The 17,442-nt window shown below is 57.8% G+C and overlaps 1 protein-coding gene across 1 annotated transcript in view; it reads left to right on the forward strand.

Annotated features, from left to right (window-relative positions):
- Positions 1-26: 26 nt before the first annotated feature.
- Positions 27-17,442, forward strand: part of PPL (periplakin) — a 59,498-nt gene continuing 42,082 nt past the window's right edge. Inside the window, exon 1 of the mRNA XM_014589130.2 lies at positions 27-117. Coding sequence (XP_014444616.1) covers positions 56-117 — 62 coding nt within the window. The 5' untranslated portion in view covers positions 27-55. The remainder of the gene's footprint in view (positions 118-17,442) is intronic.

Consider the following 17,442-nt stretch of genomic DNA (forward strand, 5'->3'; position numbering starts at 1 on the left):
CTGCCGGCCCTCCCCCCCCCCCCCTCCGCGCCCCCCGAGTCCCCCGAGCGCCACCATGAACTCGCTCTTCAAGAAGAGAAACAAAGGCAAATACAGCCCCACGGTGCAGACTCGGAGGTGAGGGGGCGCCCCCCCGCCGCTCTCCGCACGCCTTCGCGGAGTCCTCGCGCTGGGGGGCGCTCTGGGTCGGGAAGATACTGGCCCGGCCCGCGAGGGCTGCAGGGCGCGGAGACCTGAGCCCCCGGGGGACGCGCTGGGACGCTGCGCCGAAACCACCTTGGAGCTGGAAAGTACCGCCCACGTTGGGATGGGGCTGGCCGACTCCCGAGGGGCTGGTGTGTGGTCCCGCGGGCGCTAGGAGCCCAGGGAGCACTGCCCTGGGGGCACTTCGGTGTCCCAGGGTCGCCTCGGGCCGGGAATTGCCGTGAGGATGCGGGGCGGAGTGTCCGTGGGGCCACAGTGGAGGCAGGAGTGCCTCAGGGGGCCCAGGAAATACAGTCGTGGGGCGCGCGGGGTCTGGGAAGCTGAGCTGAGCGGCGGGGCCCTCACTAGCGCAGCTTGGGAGTGCTCAGGTGCTCCTGGCAGCGGGGAGGCGGGGGTGGATCTATAGGGGGGACGGTTCACCTGGTCCACCTGCCGGAGCGCTTCCTGGCACCTGCCACTCTCCAGAGCCACCCTCCAGAGCCACGCCCAGAGGCATTGGTGGGTGCGAGGTCGGGCGGAAGGCGTGGCTGAGGCCCCCCCTTCCCACTGTGGGCAGCACCACCGGTTCTGCGTGGTGGCCTCTGTGCGGTGGCTGGGGCGGCGCTGAGGCCTCCTCGAAGCGCGATTTCTCAGGGGTGTGGCTCCCTCACACCCCACCGCCCCTCCCCCAGCCCCGAAACTGGCGGCGTCTGGAGCCGCGGGTTCCCAGGGCGCCTGGGAAAGGAATGACATGCCTGGATGTGTTGGGTTTAGAGTGGCCCACGTCTGCTTTGATAAGCCTAATGCAGTCGTTTAATAACCGGTTTGGGGGAGCCCCTAGGAGATGCTGAGATTGAGGGGAAGGGCCCTCCTAGCATTCCTCTAGGGAAAAGGGGTGGGGGCTTTAGGCAGGTGGGGCCTAGGCAAATTGCACAGCCCACCTGATAGTTTACACCCTGTGGCGCCCCACTGGGCTCTCCGCTGTACTCTTCCCAGCTCCTCACTGGTCCCCAGGGCCCAGGCAGAGGCAGGGAGAGGCCTCTGGGCCCCGGGGCCGGCCCTCCCCTGCCGTCCAGCCCCGGCTGACCTGGCTGACGGGCACAGGTGGCCTGGCACTGGTGCCCGGTGTGGGCCCTCCATTCCCTTGAGCCCCAGCTTTCAGCAGCCCCACTGCGGCCCCACCGCCCATCTCTCCCTGGGTGTTTTGAGCTCAGAGGCATTTCTTCCCACCCCTGCTTGTCTTTCACAACCCACTGGGCAGGGCCCTGCGCACTGTTCCTTGTGGTGGTTCCAGCTGGCTCCCTGACCCAGCTGGGGTCCCCGCCAGTCCCTGCACTGTTCTCCTGGGCATTGCACAATCGGACGCTCCGTGCCAGCCACGGACCAAGACGCAGGCCCCTCACGCTCACACGCGCAGACACCCACACACCGGGCGAGGGGCCAGGCCGCACCCTGACTCTGCCTCCCCAGCCCACCTCCCTCCCTCCTGCTCTTGGAGGCTAGGAACCAGCAGAGGGTCGTGCTGAACCCTGACAGGCTGGAGGGTGAAGGCGTCCCATCCATACACTGCAGGACACAGGGCACTGTCCCCTCCCCCCCCATACTCCTGGCCAGAGGCAGCCCTTGACTGACAGCCGCTGGTCCCAGGTCTCCTCTCTGAGGACTTTTTCCAGGAAGTCTTCCTGACTTTCCCCAGGACAGGGTGAAACACCTTTTGGGCTCCTGTGGCCTTGCTGTTGCCCAGAACTAAGGATGATACAGGCATGCCCTGGTCTCCCAGCCCAGTGCAACCTCCCCCTTGGTGGGGACTAGTTTGTGGACCCGGCTGAGGGGTGGGTGCAGCCCTGTGCCCCACTGTTTTCCAGGTGTCTCGGTGCGTTCCCTGGTGCCCGGAGAGCCCGTAAGTGTCCCGGTCATCTCTAAGCTGTGGTCGCTGCACACAAGGAGCTGACCCCCCGAGTTTTCCTTTCACTCTGAGTTTTCTAGGTCCCGCCCTGTTGTCTGGGGAGGATGGGGTTGCCAGTGAGATTGGCATGGGAAGAGGGTTGGCGCTTCAGTCCCCGGAGCGGAATGTCTTGCTTTGACCCTTCCTTCACCCCATCCACGAGGCCTCTTGGAGCCTCGCCTTTCCCATCTGCAAAGCGGGGTGACAGGTACGCCCTGCACAGTTTGCTGGGCGTGGTGGTGCCGGCACACAGGAAGGGCCCAGGAGGGGGAGTGTCTCTGCCAGGCCCAGGGCCCCTTGCTCCTAGGCAGCAGGGCTCTGGGCTGCCTCGGCCGGCTAGGAGAGGCTGAGCCGTGCTCCTCATTGGCCAATCTTCAGCAGCTGGAACGGGGAGGCCGGCCAGGGCTGAGCTGCTGCCCCAGTTGCCCTGGTTCCTAATGACAGGTGTGGAAGCTGCAGTTCACACCTGAGCTAATGACAGGATCGGGCCTCTGGTGCGGTCACCAGGGACAGTGTCCAGCCCCACCCCAGGGAGGCCCTGCCAGGACCTGCTCCCTCCCTCCTGGCTCTGCAACCTTGGGGGAGCTGCGTGGCTTCTCTGCCACTCTCTTCTCCCTGTAGAATGGGACGGGTGCGACCTGGTGAGGTTGGCTCCAGAGAAATTGAGAAAAATAGAAGGCTCCAGTTCTTGGCAGTTGCAGTGATAGTAATTATTGAACGAATGTGGATAAGGTGCCTACTGTGTGCTGGGATGGTGCTGGATACCCTGAGAGCGTGCACTCCGTAACTCTGGGGGCACCTTCCAGGGGATGGGGTAGATGTGGAGGAGACCTTGACAACTGCTCTGGTCGGAGAGGTGAGATGGAGTTCGGCTTGAAGCCAGGCCTGGTTACATGGCAGAATGATGGAGCCAGGTAGGGTGAGGGGACACGGCTGTACAGACCAGTCTCTAGTCCAACTGCCCTGGTGCTTGGGGACCAGTCCGAAGGAGAGCTGTCAGGATCAGAGTGGAGATCAGGGAGGACCTACTGGGGAAGGTGTCTGACCTGTCATGGCGTGGAGTGGAGTGATCAGGGTCCAGCTTTGAAGTCAGACTGAGTTCTGCCTCTATTGGAGTTAGGGAAAGCAACGGCTTTGCTGAAACAAGCAACATTCCCCATCTGTAAAATGGGATTAATTAGGGGACCAGCAGATAGCATAACGACTATGTCGCTGGACTCCCATGTAGTCGACCACAGTTCGAATCTCAGCCCTGGTGGCTATCGGGCACATGTGCATGCGTGCCCAAGATCCCAAGAGGAGAATGGAGGAAAAGAGATTGCGGGGTGGCCATCCCCCCTAGGGGGTGACTTCTCACTTTCTGTATCTATGTGTCTTTCTGGCAAGCGCATGCACCCTATAGCAAAAACCTCTCCAAAAAAAAAAAAAAAAGGGATTAATTTTGCCCCTCCGCCCAGACCTGGGTTCCAGTGAACTCCCAGCCACCTGACCTCACCTCGCATGCAATAATGACCCAGCCCTTGTGGGGATCCTGCGTGGGAGGGGGAGTCCAGGGCTCTGGGAGGGAGCCTGGAAAAGGGAACATACCCTACTGGAAACCGTCCAGGGTACCCTGGGCCTCTGAGTGGTTAAGAGCACAGGGTTCGATGTCAGCCAGGCATGAGTTCAAGCCCCAGCTCTGCCACTCCTAGGCTGTGTGACCTAGGGAGGCCACTCAATGTCTCTGAGCCTGTTTCTTCATCTGCGAGATGGGAGCAGTAATAGCAACTGCAGACAGTGAGTGGCTGGGCAGGTCAAGTGAGATCTTGCACGTGCTGGGCCGGCCTGGACCGTGCGCAGTGCGTGCTGGGGGGCTCCCAGCATCAGTATCAGTAATCCGGGGCCACTGTGCAGACAAATGGCAGTGCTGAGCCCAAGCTGACCAGGCAGCTGACTCAAGCAGACACCCGATCGGTGGTAGAGCTGGAACGCCTGAGCGATTCGAGGAGGGCCCAGTCAGCACCCCCACTCACCCCTACCTCCGGGTGACCTGGCTGGGAGCGAGCCGCCCAGTTGTGCTCAAGGCCCCTGTGCCCCGCATGGCCCGGGCTGTCCAGCACATCACCAGGCAGGAGCCCAGCAGGGGCCAGGTGCTGTCCTTTCTCGGAGAGTGACACCGAGGCCAAGAGAGCTCACAATGGCCAGCTGGGGCCAGCAGTCCAGGAAACAAGGTCTCGCCCCGGGAGAGGTGTGCGGCCGAGGACAGCTGTCTCCAGGGCCTGCCCCAGCCAGGTGCTGGAGTCACTGGCGTCATGCTCAAGAGCCCACTGTCAGCAACCCCTCTGCCTCTCCTTCTGCCTCTCCCCTCTTGGCCATCCCCCCTCGGCCGCCCTCCTCGAGCTCTCCCTTCGCCCTATTCTCCCCTTGGTCTCACCCAGTTTCCTCCAGCCAGAGGACTGAGACCTGATAAAAAGGATTCAGGACTGAGCTGAGCCTGATCTGTAGGCGTGGCTGAAATCGTGGGGTGATCGCTTAGGGACAGGGAGTTTGGAGGTGTGTGTGGCTCGTCTCACACCACTTAGGCAGCACCCTGAGGTGGAGAGGCATCAGAGGGCCGGGGAGAACCTGCCCGAGGTCATTTCCAAGGCTATTTCCAAGGCTCTTTCCAAGGCTTTTTGTCAAGGGAGGACCGGAACTCAGGGGAACTCGGCTTGCGGCCCCTCTCAGCCCCCTGCAGGCAGTTCAGGGCCTCACTGGTGCCACCTGCCAGCCTCCTGCCATGGCCTGCCTCGGGAGTGCGCAAAGGGACTTGTTCTCTCTGCTTTGGGCAGGGTCACCTGTGTTGCAGTCATCTGAACTGGGCCTGCTGTCCCTTTCTGCCTCTGGGCCAGATGATCCTGTCTTTGGGTCCCAGCCCTGTCCTTTCCCCTTTCACTGGGTCCCCACATCTGCCTGCCTCGAGGACTGCAGCCCAGCAGGGCCACCAGCAGCCCTTGGCTGGACACTTGCAGCTCTTTGCTGTTCCTGTCTCGGCCCCACAGCCAATCCCTTCTCTCCATTGCAACCTATAAATCCGACCATGCCCTGGTTGCTTACATCTCACTCACGTTTCCCTTTGCTCTCAGGCCCTAGCAGCTGTCACCCTGCACAGCGTGAAAGCAGGCCAACCTCTCACCCAGGACTGCCTTTGCCATGTGCTCTCCTGCCGGGAGTGCTACCCCTGCTTTCTTGCTTCTCTCCTGGGGTTCGTTCTGCTCCTCAGTGAAGCCTCCTGGCCCCTCTGCTGGGACAGATCCCCTAGTCTCTTGTGTCACCTCTTCTCTGTCCCCATACGTGCATGGTGACCAGAGTGTCTGGTGTGGTGCATGTGCTGAATGAACACGTGCATGAATGAATGCTGAAGCAGAGCGAGCTGCAGAAGGACACGGCACAAGAGCGGAGGCTGGTGCATGGTCCCAGGTGTGTGCATGCAGCTGCCTTCCTGAGCACCTCGCATGCACACACACACACCAGAGGCCGGTCGGACCAAGAGGGGGTGGGTGGGTTCTAGCTAGCGGAAAGGAATGCGGGGCTGAGCGGTTGCCCCTGCGCCCAGTCACCTGCTGTGTGCAGGAGGCAGGAGAATGGGGTGCTGAGTTCAGAGATGGGGTCACAGAGATGTGGGGCAGAGCAGGGTCAGGCGTCCAGATGGGCTAGGGAGGAGGGGACATCGGAACAGAGAGTGAGGGCCAACAGGAGGTGACTGGGTAAAAGGAGTGCAGTGAAGGGGTGAGGCAGAGGCATGCACACAGACACACACACACACACACACACACAGATGGCGACATGCTAAACAGGGATGTGCTCACACACACAGGGAACAGGGACGTGCTCATACACACTGTGGGAGGCTGCGCACCAGTGAATATCACTGGTTTCTCAGAGAGCAAACAATTACACAATGCCAAAGGCCATGATTGGCTCCCCTTCAAAACCTCACCTTCAAAACATACTCTGATTGGCCACTAGAATCCCTCAGATTTGCATATCTGGCACCTCATGATTGGTCCACAAAGCAACCAATCATAACCCACCTTTTACAACCAATCACAGCCCACTAACATGTATATAACCACGATCCCTGGCCCACAGTCTCCAGACGACCCTGAAGAGCCTGAAGAGTTGTAACACTGCATTGTCTCCACAGCCTCCCACACACACAGATGGAGTATGCTTACACACGTGCCATGTCTATAAGCATAGCTGGGAACATGCTTACGCACATACACAGGGTATGCACCCACACACATAGATAGGGATTGTGGGTGCACACACACTCATAGACAGGGCCTGCAGATCCACCATCCAGAAAGCAGAACAGTGCGGGAGCAGAGCGAGCTGTGGAAGGACACGGCACAAGAGCGGAGGCTGGTGCATGGTCCCAGGTGTGTGCATGCAGCTGCCGGTGGCCATGCTCTTCGGGCGTGTGTGTGTGTGTGTGTGTATAAAATGGGCTCAGGAAGAATCCCACAAGTCCAACATGATGCTGTTTCCCAGGAGTGGCGGAAGGGATAACGAACAATAGCCATTCGTTTATTTTTAAAGAAAAAGGCAGATTGGTGGGAGAACACCGGCCGAGTCCTGGCGTAGGGCCCCGGAGGCTGGCTGAGCTCGGTGCTCACCTGCTCACCTGCTTGTTCGCGTAGGCCTTGAGCCGCCACCATCTCGAGTGGGGAGAGAACAGCAGAGAGCGGCGTGCAAGAGCCGGAGGGAAGGCCCAGCGCCCGCGGCCCGGAGTCCAGTCCTTGGCAAGGGAAAGGTCTGCAGGAGAAGCGGGGGGCCTGGGCAGGGAGAGGGGCTGGGCCTGGGGAGCAGGACAGGGGGTGGGGGGAGCTGACAGCACGAGCAGCAGGTCTGTGCGGACCTGGGAGAGCTGTGAGCACAGGGACCCCGAGGTCGTGCCCTGCCTTAGAGCAGGAACCCTAAGTGATGGCTGTGCTGTCTGAGAGAAACTCCACCCCTCCCTCTTTCCCAAATAAGGCTCACTCTCAGGGAGTTTGGGAACTTGCCCCAGGACCCTCAACAGTTTTGTTTTGTTTTGTAAGAGATTTTTGGTATAGGGCGCATACGCTTGCCAGAAAGACAGAGAGACAGAAAGAGAAATCAGCCTCCAAGGGGATGGACACACTGCAATCCCTTCTCCCCCATTCTTCTCTCAGGATTTTGGGCATGCGCATGTGTCCAGCATGAGTTTCAAGCTACCAGGTCCGGGACTCAAACCACAGTCGGTCACGTGGGCATCCAGCGACATAACCATCACACCATCTGCTGGTCCCGACCCTCAGCAGTTTTGAGCTGAGAAGGCAGAGGAGCCAGCAGGGGTCTCAGCTGAGGGGGATGCTGAGGCCCCTGCCGGGGAGTGGAATATTAAGAGTGGGCGGAGGCATACAAACCCTCCTACCAGAGCTGGTCATGCCACTTGTCGCTGTGAGGCTGGCCATGTTCCTCTCCCCACTGGGCTTCTTCCCTCAGCACTGGAGTGGAAGCTCCTGTACCCTCCCAGAACAGTGCCTGGCACATAGTAGGTGCTCAGTAAACAGTGGTTAAAGGTCTGCCTCAAACCCATGTACTGGAGGTGTGTAGGACTGTAGACTGAGGTGGACTGAGCAAATGTGTGCAAAGCCTCAGGTACCTGGTAGGTGCTTAAATAACAGGACTGGTACTCCTTGTCTCTGATCCCTCGACCCAGGGTGATGGCCCATTTTCCAAGGGCACTCAGGTTGGCTTATTTAAATCTTGCAAAAATCTTCCAGACTTGCCTCAGTGTTGCCTTATGTGACTTGAACTTCTGTGTGTTTGTAACTAGAGCCCCAAAGCACACGCCTGGCACCGAGCCCCACCCAGAGGCTCAAATGTGGGGTAGGCTTTCTTGACGGAAGCAGATCAGGCATTAGAAACAGAGTTACTACACCAGCAACCCTCTCGGTTTAGGATTTATTTCCCCAGGATTAATAACTAGGTGTGGGGTAATTTATGGTCTAATTACCACAGAAGTTTCCAGTAGGGAGAGTATCAGTCAATTGACCAATCAACCTGGTATTTACTGGGCACCTCCTGGGTATTGCTTTCTCACAACATTTCCTTCCGGCAGAGATCTAAGGTTTCTTCCTCATCTGCTCCTTTTCAACTCTTGCTCTGGTTCAGGTCCTCCCACTCAGCTGCACATCGGAATCACCTGAAGAGCTATAAACACAGTGTCAGAGCCCTGTTAAATCCACCGGCTAAATCGGAATCTCCAGGGTGGGGCCTAGACCTCAGGCTTTTGATGAGCAGCCAGGAGTGGGAAGCACGTAGTTTATACTGACTGCTTTCTCTATCTTGTCTGTGAGGTAAGAGACCATGCCTTCTCTTTTCAGTGGCAATTGCCTGTAGTTGGCTCCATTCCTTCGTTCTCAACCTTCCTGTGCCATTTAGTTCGGGTGTGTCTCTTATTTGTGGCATATAGGTGAGTTTGATTTGTTTTGTTTTGTTTTGTTTTGTTTTGTTTTGTTTTGTTTTGTTTTGTTTTGTTTTGTTTTGTTTTGTTTTGTTTTGTTTTGTTTTGTTTTGTTTTGTTTTGTTTTGTTTTGTTTTGTTTTGTTTTGTTTTGTTTTGTTTTGTTTTGTTTTGTTTTGTTTTGTTTTGTTTTGTTTTGTTTTGTTTTGTTTTGTTTTGTTTTGTTTTGTTTTGTTTTGTTTTGTTTTGTTTTGTTTTGTTTTGTTTTGTTTTTTTGTATTCTCATCTGAGAGTTTGATCTTTTAAAGGTGAGTTTAACTCATTCGCATTTATTGTAATGAAGGGTGTATTTGGACTTTATTTCTTCCATGTTGTCCTGTTTATTGTGCTTCCCTTTGTTTCATCTTTGGGTTTTTTTCTTGCTTTTTATTAGATTGAGCAATATTTTCACGGTTAGGTTAGAAGGCCTGAATGGGACAGAAAATGAAAATCCCCTTTTCTAGGTGATCTGAAATTCTTGTCATTAGAGTCACTGAAGTGTTTTCCTTACCCCTACCAGTTAGCATGTAAGCTTTTGGACAATAAGGACTTTCTCATTTTTTAGGGGCTCATGTGTGCCTTTCATTCCAGGCCTTGCGTAAGCTTAGGGCTCCACGAATAGGCATTACATTGAGCGCTTATGGTATGTCAACAGTTCATATCTCCAGGGGCTTGTTAGGAGAACAGCCTGTCCCCAGGGCCTGTAAGAGGGGCAGAGAGATGACAGGCATTGGGAGGTGGGGTCAAAGGTGTGTTCTGTCATTATTGAATATTTAGAAAGTGCCCGGCTGGGGCCACCACAGTTGCTAGCATGGCTGCTGCTAACTCAGAGTTAGCCCTGTCCTGCAGCTCTGCGTCCTCACCCACAGTGGGCGCTGTGACAATGCCTTCCTTGACAGGTTGCTGTGAAGATCAGAGAGGGAGCACAACCAGGCCCACGTAGGGTGTGGCCCAGAGAGGTGTGTGCCCAGTGTGTGTTCCTTCCACCCGAAAGGCCTGTTCAGAGGGATGGGCCGGGTGTCCCCTGTGGTGGCATCTCAGAGAATGACTCAGCCTCAGTTTACCACCACTGATTGTCACCGGGATTATCTGCCCTGACAAAGATGCCAACAAGATGTAAATCTCTGTGCCTCACCTGGTCATGAGTGGCTCACTCTGCAGTCTTGTCCCCTGACGTTTCTGTCACTGTTTGCGGTGGGGTGGTATACATACTGGCATCCCACTGAGAGGTGGCTTTGGAGCCGGGCTGCTTGGATTCAAATCCCAGCACCACCGCTTCCCAGCTCTGTGACCTTGGACAGGCATCTCAACACCTCCTGGCCTCGGTGATCTTCCTGGGGAACCCGGGGACATAGGTGGTGGCAGTGTGCTACAAACTATCCGCTCAATTCGGCACCTGTGTCTGGAGCCCTGAGCCTATGCGGGTTACCCCCAACGGGGAGTAAGTCCTTACTGTCTGGAAGTTTATAGCCTAGGAATATTGGTAGGGTAAGAAAAGCACCCCAGTAACTCTGCGGGCACCCACGGGATCCCAAGGGCGAAGCACTGAGCGACAGGCACCAAGCAGGGTCTCGAGTCCCAGGTTGCTGCTCAGTCTCCTGAGTGCCCACCCCATGCGCCCCTGCGTCCGGGACAGAACAGGTGTTCCGGGAGCCGGAACCTCTGCTGTCTCAGCTGGGCAGTGTGTGAGGGTGGATGAGGGAAGCTACATAGCTCCTCAGGTGAGACCCCAGGCCTGAGGTCCCCAGGGCACAGCAGGGCACCAGAAGAGGACCCTGGAGGGTACAGGCCAGGCCCCTTCCCTGGAAGGGTGAGGCTGGTTCCTGGGAAGGGGTGTGTGCTCCTGTGCATTCCAAACATTCTCTGCTGGTGGGGCTGAGGGCCTCTCAGGGAGACAGAATTAACCCTCAAAGGGAGGAGGACATCACATGTGTCCTGACTCAGGCAGGCAGGGTGTGCCTAGCGGAAGGACAGCACAGGCTCGGCTGTGACCCCACAGTCAAAGCACTTCTAGGCAGGCAGGGACAGCCGAGGTGGAGGGACAGCAGGGACATGGCCTTCTGAACTTGCTCAGTGTAATCTGTTCCGAGTGGCTGCTCGGGGGAGAGGCCATCCCCCCAGCTCTTTCCATTCCCCAGGGCAAGGATGCTGCAGCCTGGGGCTGGCCAGGGGCTCGGGCTGCAGGCTTTGTGCCCTCCCTAACCCCACCAGGGACCACACTCTGCCAGGCACGACCAGAGCCCTAGTGGGTTTGGAGTCAGGCAGCCAGTGACCCATACGAGACTCTGGCCCGGGGCAGGCTTTGGCCAGCGTGTGCCAGCCTGGCAGGGGCGTGGCAGGGAGCAGGGGGACTGAGCATTTTCTAGGTGTCCCTAGGCGCCAGGCACTGAGTGAGCAGAAAGCTGCTCTGAGCTCAAGCACCAGCACCAGCCTTGTCCAGAGGCCCCAGAACAACCTAGAATCTGCCTGCTATTGCGTAAGCAGCAGCCACTGACAGGTGCTCAGAGCAAACCCAGCTGTGCCACGGACCCGGTGCACCGGGTTTGAGAGAGCACGAGCGAGAGCGCGAGACGTCTCCTTGCTGGTGTCACTCTGCTGACCAGCCGTCATGCTGATAGTATTTTGGATATGTTGAGTTAAATAACGTATCAAATTAGGGGCCCTGTAGCAGTGCTTACGGGCTGAGTGTAGGGAGCTGGCTCCCACACGACCACCTGCAGTTCAAATCCCAACAGCTTGAAAAGCTTACCAGGTGCACATGTGCCCGAAATCCTGACTGGAAGGAGAAATGGAGGCAAGGACTGCAGCATGGCCTCTCCCCTCTGGGGTGCTTTCTCCCTCTCTCTCTCTCCCTCTCTGGTGAGTGCACACACCTCTAGGAATGCAAAAATCATTTAAAAAATGAGTCAGCAGGTGGCATGGAAGTTAGGGGCTGGAGCCCACATGGCTGAGTCCCAGACCCGGTGGCTTGAAAAACACGCTGGTCGCGTGTGCATGTGTGCCCAAAATCCCGAGAGGAGAATGGCGGAGAAGGGACTGTGGTGTGGCCATCCCCCTTGGGGAGTGATTTCTCACTTTCCTCTTTCTCTGGAGATCATACGTACCCTATAGCAAAATAATAATAATAATAATAACAGTAAATGAAATGAAAGTTAAGTTGGACTGTTTCTGCTTTCTTTACGTGGCTACTAGGAAAATTCTGATGACGAATGTGCCGTGTGTTTGTGTCTGCCAGACAGCCTGTCTTACACGCAAAGCGGCACAGTACACAACCCCACTCAAGCCATTTCAGTCCTACCCCAGGCTGCCGCGGGCTGCACATCGGTCCCGGCAGCCCTGGGCGAGTCTGAGGCCAAGTCTGGGGCCTGAGCCCGTCTGTCCCCTGGCAGCCCCCCTAGCAGAGGTTGGAGACCCTTCCAAATACCGAGGTTGCTCGCGAATCCCCGGACCTGGGCAGGGCGACATCCCAGGCAGAATTCTCGCGTCTGGGCTTGCTAGGATCAGGGTGAGCGGCGTGGGCGGTCGGGGCCTTTTTTTAGCTCTGCGCTGTGGGTAGAGTCTGACTGCAGGCTCAGCTGCTAGCTCCTATCAGCTCCTTAAAAGGAACCCAATTCCACGGAAGGCAAACCAGGTCGGGCAGAGGCTGGTCGTCCCAAGATGGCCCCTGTCTCTCTCCATACACCCACCCCTACCCTGTGCCCACACCATGGTGACTCCCATTCACAGACAGGGAAACCGAGCCTCCAAGAGGCTAAGTAACTTGTAGCTTAATGAGAACAGAGCCAGGATTTGAGTTCAGGCCCTCTGGCTTTGGTCAGGTGCTTAACCACCAGGTTATGTTGCCCCTCCAGCCGCAAAAAAGGGCAAGTCAAGTGGCTCCACAATTAAAGCAAGAGGTGACCAACAAGAGTGGGGTGCGAAGGTCCTTGGGACGCCTGTGTTCTCTGCCATGTGGAGCGTCCACGGAGCATGGTGAGCTGAGCCGGACGCTGCCTTGTCCCCAGCTTCTCTGATGGCATCTCTGTTGGCCTCTGCCCTGGGCCACGCCTTGCACCATGAGTGTGGGGTTCAGACCCAGCTGTCCCTCTGGCCTCGGCTTTGAGCCACCCCTAAGGCATACTGGGCCGTGGCTGCAGAGGCTCTAGTTCCTGGGGCAGAGCAGGGGGACCTGGTGCCATCTGAAGCTCCCAGGCCGCCGCCCAGCAGTTCCTGTGTCCCGGATACATCCTACAGACACAAAGAGGTGCCTGTTCCAGGCTCAGGCTGCAGGCTCGGGCCCCAGCAGCCCTGTCCGGTCCCTGAGTGTCCTCTGAGGCGGCGCCAGCAGCCCGCACACGGGTCCCGGCAGCCCTGGGTGAGTCTGAGGCCAAGTCTGGGGCCTGAGCCCGTCTGTCCCCTGGCAGCCCCCCTAGCAGAGGTTGGAGACCCTTCCAAATACCGAGGTTGCTCGCGAATCCCCGGACCTGGGCAGGGCGACATCCCAGGCAGAATTCTCGCGTCTGGGCTTGCTAGGATCAGGGTGAGCGGCGTGGGCGGTCGGGGCCTTTTTTTAGCTCTGCGCTGTGGGTAGAGTCTGACTGCAGGCTCAGCTGCTAGCTCCTATCAGCTCCTTAAAAGGAACCCAATTCCACGGAAGGCAAACCAGGTCGGGCAGAGGCTGGTCGTCCCAAGATGGCCCCTGTCTCTCTCCATACACCCACCCCTACCCTGTGCCCACACCATGGTGACTCCCATTCACAGATAGGGAAACCGAGCCTCCAAGAGGCTAAGTAACTTGTAGCTTAATGAGAACAGAGCCAGGATTTGAGTTCAGGCCCTCTGGCTTTGGTCAGGTGCTTAACCACCAGGTTATGTTGCCCCTCCAGCCGCAAAAAAGGGCAAGTCAAGTGGCTCCACAATTAAAGCAAGAGGTGACCAACAAGAGTGGGGTGCGAAGGTCCTTGGGACGCCTGTGTTCTCTGCCATGTGGAGCGTCCACGGAGCATGGTGAGCTGAGCCGGACGCTGCCTTGTCCCCAGCTTCTCTGATGGCATCTCTGTTGGCCTCTGCCCTGGGCCACGCCTTGCACCATGAGTGTGGGGTTCAGACCCAGCTGTCCCTCTGGCCTCGGCTTTGAGCCACCCCTAAGGCATACTGGGCCGTGGCTGCAGAGGCTCTAGTTCCTGGGGCAGAGCAGGGGGACCTGGTGCCATCTGAAGCTCCCAGGCCGCCGCCCAGCAGTTCCTGTGTCCCGGATACATCCTACAGACACAAAGAGGTGCCTGTTCCAGGCTCAAGCTGCAGGCTCGGGCCCCAGCAGCCCTGTCCGGTCCCTGAGTGTCCTCTGAGGCGGCGCCAGCAGCCCCTGGCTGGTCTGGGTCCCGTTTTTCCCTCCTTGCACCCAGAGCCGCATACACAGACCAGGCTGAGTAAATGGGGTTCCTCCGGACTGGCCCTAGCCCTGGCCCTCCTGGCCCTCATCAGGTCACCTCAGCCCTGGGGAAGAAAAAAAGGGCCTCAAATTAAACAGCTTTTATTTGCTCATGGGGGCGGCCACCCCACCCACCCCCAATACACAAATCCCAGCAGGCCACAGCGCCTGACCTGCAGCCCAGCCCGGGCTGTTTCTCGGTCCCTGCCTAGGCCCTGCCCCATCGGCACTTGCAAGAGGTCTCAGGCCAGGGCAGGGCTTCTCTGGCCTCAGCACACACTGCCTCCCTGCCTGTCCAGACCGGCGTCCTGGAATCCTCCCACTACCGGAGTATCAGCTCTTGGAGTTTCTGAAAAACCAGGCAACCTAGAGCTAAACTGTAAACAGTTCTGATTCCTCCGGCCCGCCTGCCTCCCGCCCCCGCATCCCTCTTTGTCCCTGGACCCCACGTTGTGTGACATCCTGGTCTCCCTAGTCCCCTCCAGTCTGGGGTCAGTCCTGGGTCTCTCCTTGTGGTTCGTGACCTGGAGGCTGTCAAAGCAGCCTGGCCAGGTGTTTTGCAGCCTGTCCCTTAATGTGGGTTCGGTCACTGGTTTCTGGGGACGAAATGGAAGTTACACGATCGGATGGTTCCCAGAAGTCATCCTGTGTCCTCCTCGCACTGTCTGGCTGTGGTAACTTCCATCTCCTCCCGCTGAGAAGTCTCTGTTTTCAGAAGGAACGTATTTTATAGGGCCACGCACCATAGGTAGGCAGGGGCTTCCAGGAGGGAAGGCAGTCCCAGGCGACCCGCACACATGATTCGGAGAGCCAACCCTGTGAGGGGGAAGGCACGGCGAACACCTGTCACACGTAGTCACGCTAGCCCCACGCGAGCCCGGTGATGACGTGCTGGGCAATCCAGCCACCACCTTCTCTCTTTCTTTTTTAGTTTTGCTATAGCCCATGTGTTCTCACTGCAGAGAGAGACAGAGAGGGAACACGAGACATCACCTCCAGGGGGATGGCCATACCACGATTCCTTCTCGATTCTCCTCTCAGGATTTCGGACACGCACGCACATGCACCCGGTGTGTTTTCCCGGCCTCTAGGGCTGGGATTCGAAGTGTGTGGCTGGCCATGTGGAATCCAGATGCCTTAACTTCCACACCACCTGCTGGCCCATGCGTGCTTGCTTTAGAACAATAATAATAAAGTTTATTTCATAATCTGAGCATGAGGGACACAGGGACTGAGAGCGACAGAGCTCTGTAATGGGACCCTGACTGCATCCCACTCTGACTCAGCCTCAGCCGGCCCAAATCAAGCGTGTACATGCCCCATGCACTCAGGGAGGACCCCAGTGCAAACCCAAAGCCTTCCCAGGCAGGTGAGCCTCGCAGACCATGCCCTTCCCCCACACCTCCGTGCAGCCCCTCGCGGCTCATGCACCTTTAACGAGTGTTTGCTGAGCACCTCCTGTGAGCAGTGCTCTCAGGCACAGAGCCCCACTTGGGGGTGTAAGTGAGCTCTAGTCTGCTTTGGGACCCTTAAACCCCTAAGTTGCTTTTGAAACTTGATTCAGGTGTTCCAGAAGTGGCCCGCCCTGCCACGCCTCCATACACACCGGACTAGGCAGCATTTGCGTCCCCGCTGCACGGACAGCCACCAAAGCTCAGCCCATAAAGCAGCTCCTTCAGGGCCACGTGCTGGCTGTCATGGTCAGGCTTCGAAGCTGCTCTTCTCCTACACAGGCTGCCCCTCAGCACCGGGTCCTCAGTCTGCTCGCGGGGGTAATGGCAGGTGGGCCGGATGGCTCCCAGGCACCTCCCAGAGCCAGTGGCTCCTGCCCTCACCCTGTGTCCCCATTAGCCCCCGAGGAAAGGGGGGCAGGCATGTCCCCTCTGCTTTTGCAGCCTGTCCCTTAATGTGGGTTCGGTCACTGGTTTCTGGGGACGAAATGGAAGTTACACGATCGGATGGTTCCCAGAAGTCATCCTGTGTCCTCCTCGCACTGTCTGGCTGTGGTAACTTCCATCTCCTCCCGCTGAGAAGTCTCTGTTTTCAGAAGGAACGTATTTTATAGGGCCACGCACCATAGGTAGGCAGGGGCTTCCAGGAGGGAAGGCAGTCCCAGGCGACCCGCACACATGATTCGGAGAGCCAACCCTGTGAGGGGGAAGGCACGGCGAACACCTGTCACACGTAGTCACGCTAGCCCCACGCGAGCCCGGTGATGACGTGCTGGGCAATCCAGCCACCACCTTCTCTCTTTCTTTTTTAGTTTTGCTATAGCCCATGTGTTCTCACTGCAGAGAGAGACAGAGAGGGAACACGAGACATCACCTCCAGGGGGATGGCCATACCACGATTCCTTCTCGATTCTCCTCTCAGGATTTCGGACACGCACGCACATGCACCCGGTGTGTTTTCCCGGCCTCTAGGGCTGGGATTCGAAGTGTGTGGCTGGCCATGTGGAATCCAGATGCCTTAACTTCCACACCACCTGCTGGCCCATGCGTGCTTGCTTTAGAACAATAATAATAAAGTTTATTTCATAATCTGAGCATGAGGGACACAGGGACTGAGAGCGACAGAGCTCTGTAATGGGACCCTGACTGCATCCCACTCTGACTCAGCCTCAGCCGGCCCAAATCAAGCGTGTACATGCCCCATGCACTCAGGGAGGACCCCAGTGCAAACCCAAAGCCTTCCCAGGCAGGTGAGCCTCGCAGACCATGCCCTTCCCCCACACCTCCGTGCAGCCCCTCGCGGCTCATGCACCTTTAACGAGTGTTTGCTGAGCACCTCCTGTGAGCAGTGCTCTCAGGCACAGAGCCCCACTTGGGGGTGTAAGTGAGCTCTAGTCTGCTTTGGGACCCTTAAACCCCTAAGTTGCTTTTGAAACTTGATTCAGGTGTTCCAGAAGTGGCCCGCCCTGCCACGCCTCCATACACACCGGACTAGGCAGCATTTGCGTCCCCGCTGCACGGACAGCCACCAAAGCTCAGCCCATAAAGCAGCTCCTTCAGGGCCACGTGCTGGCTGTCATGGTCAGGCTTCGAAGCTGCTCTTCTCCTACACAGGCTGCCCCTCAGCACCGGGTCCTCAGTCTGCTCGCGGGGGTAATGGCAGGTGGGCCGGATGGCTCCCAGGCACCTCCCAGAGCCAGTGGCTCCTGCCCTCACCCTGTGTCCCCATTAGCCCCCGAGGAAAGGGGGGCAGGCATGTCCCCTCTGCATGGCACCCGATTTCTTCCCTTTGCTGAGGCAGTGGCTAAGGGTGCCTCAGTTTTCCCAGCCCAGGGGCGGGACAGGGAGGGGCTGATGGAGAAGGGCTGCATCTAGGTCTCCATCAGCAACAGCCCACGGGTGACAGCCCAGCGCGTCAGCAAGATGAAAGCTGGACAAGCCCGGCCGGGCAGGCACCCCTG

Source organism: Tupaia chinensis, unplaced genomic scaffold, assembly GCF_000334495.1.
Source record: "Tupaia chinensis unplaced genomic scaffold, TupChi_1.0 Scaffold000042_2, whole genome shotgun sequence".
Taxonomy (NCBI): domain Eukaryota; kingdom Metazoa; phylum Chordata; class Mammalia; order Scandentia; family Tupaiidae; genus Tupaia; species Tupaia belangeri.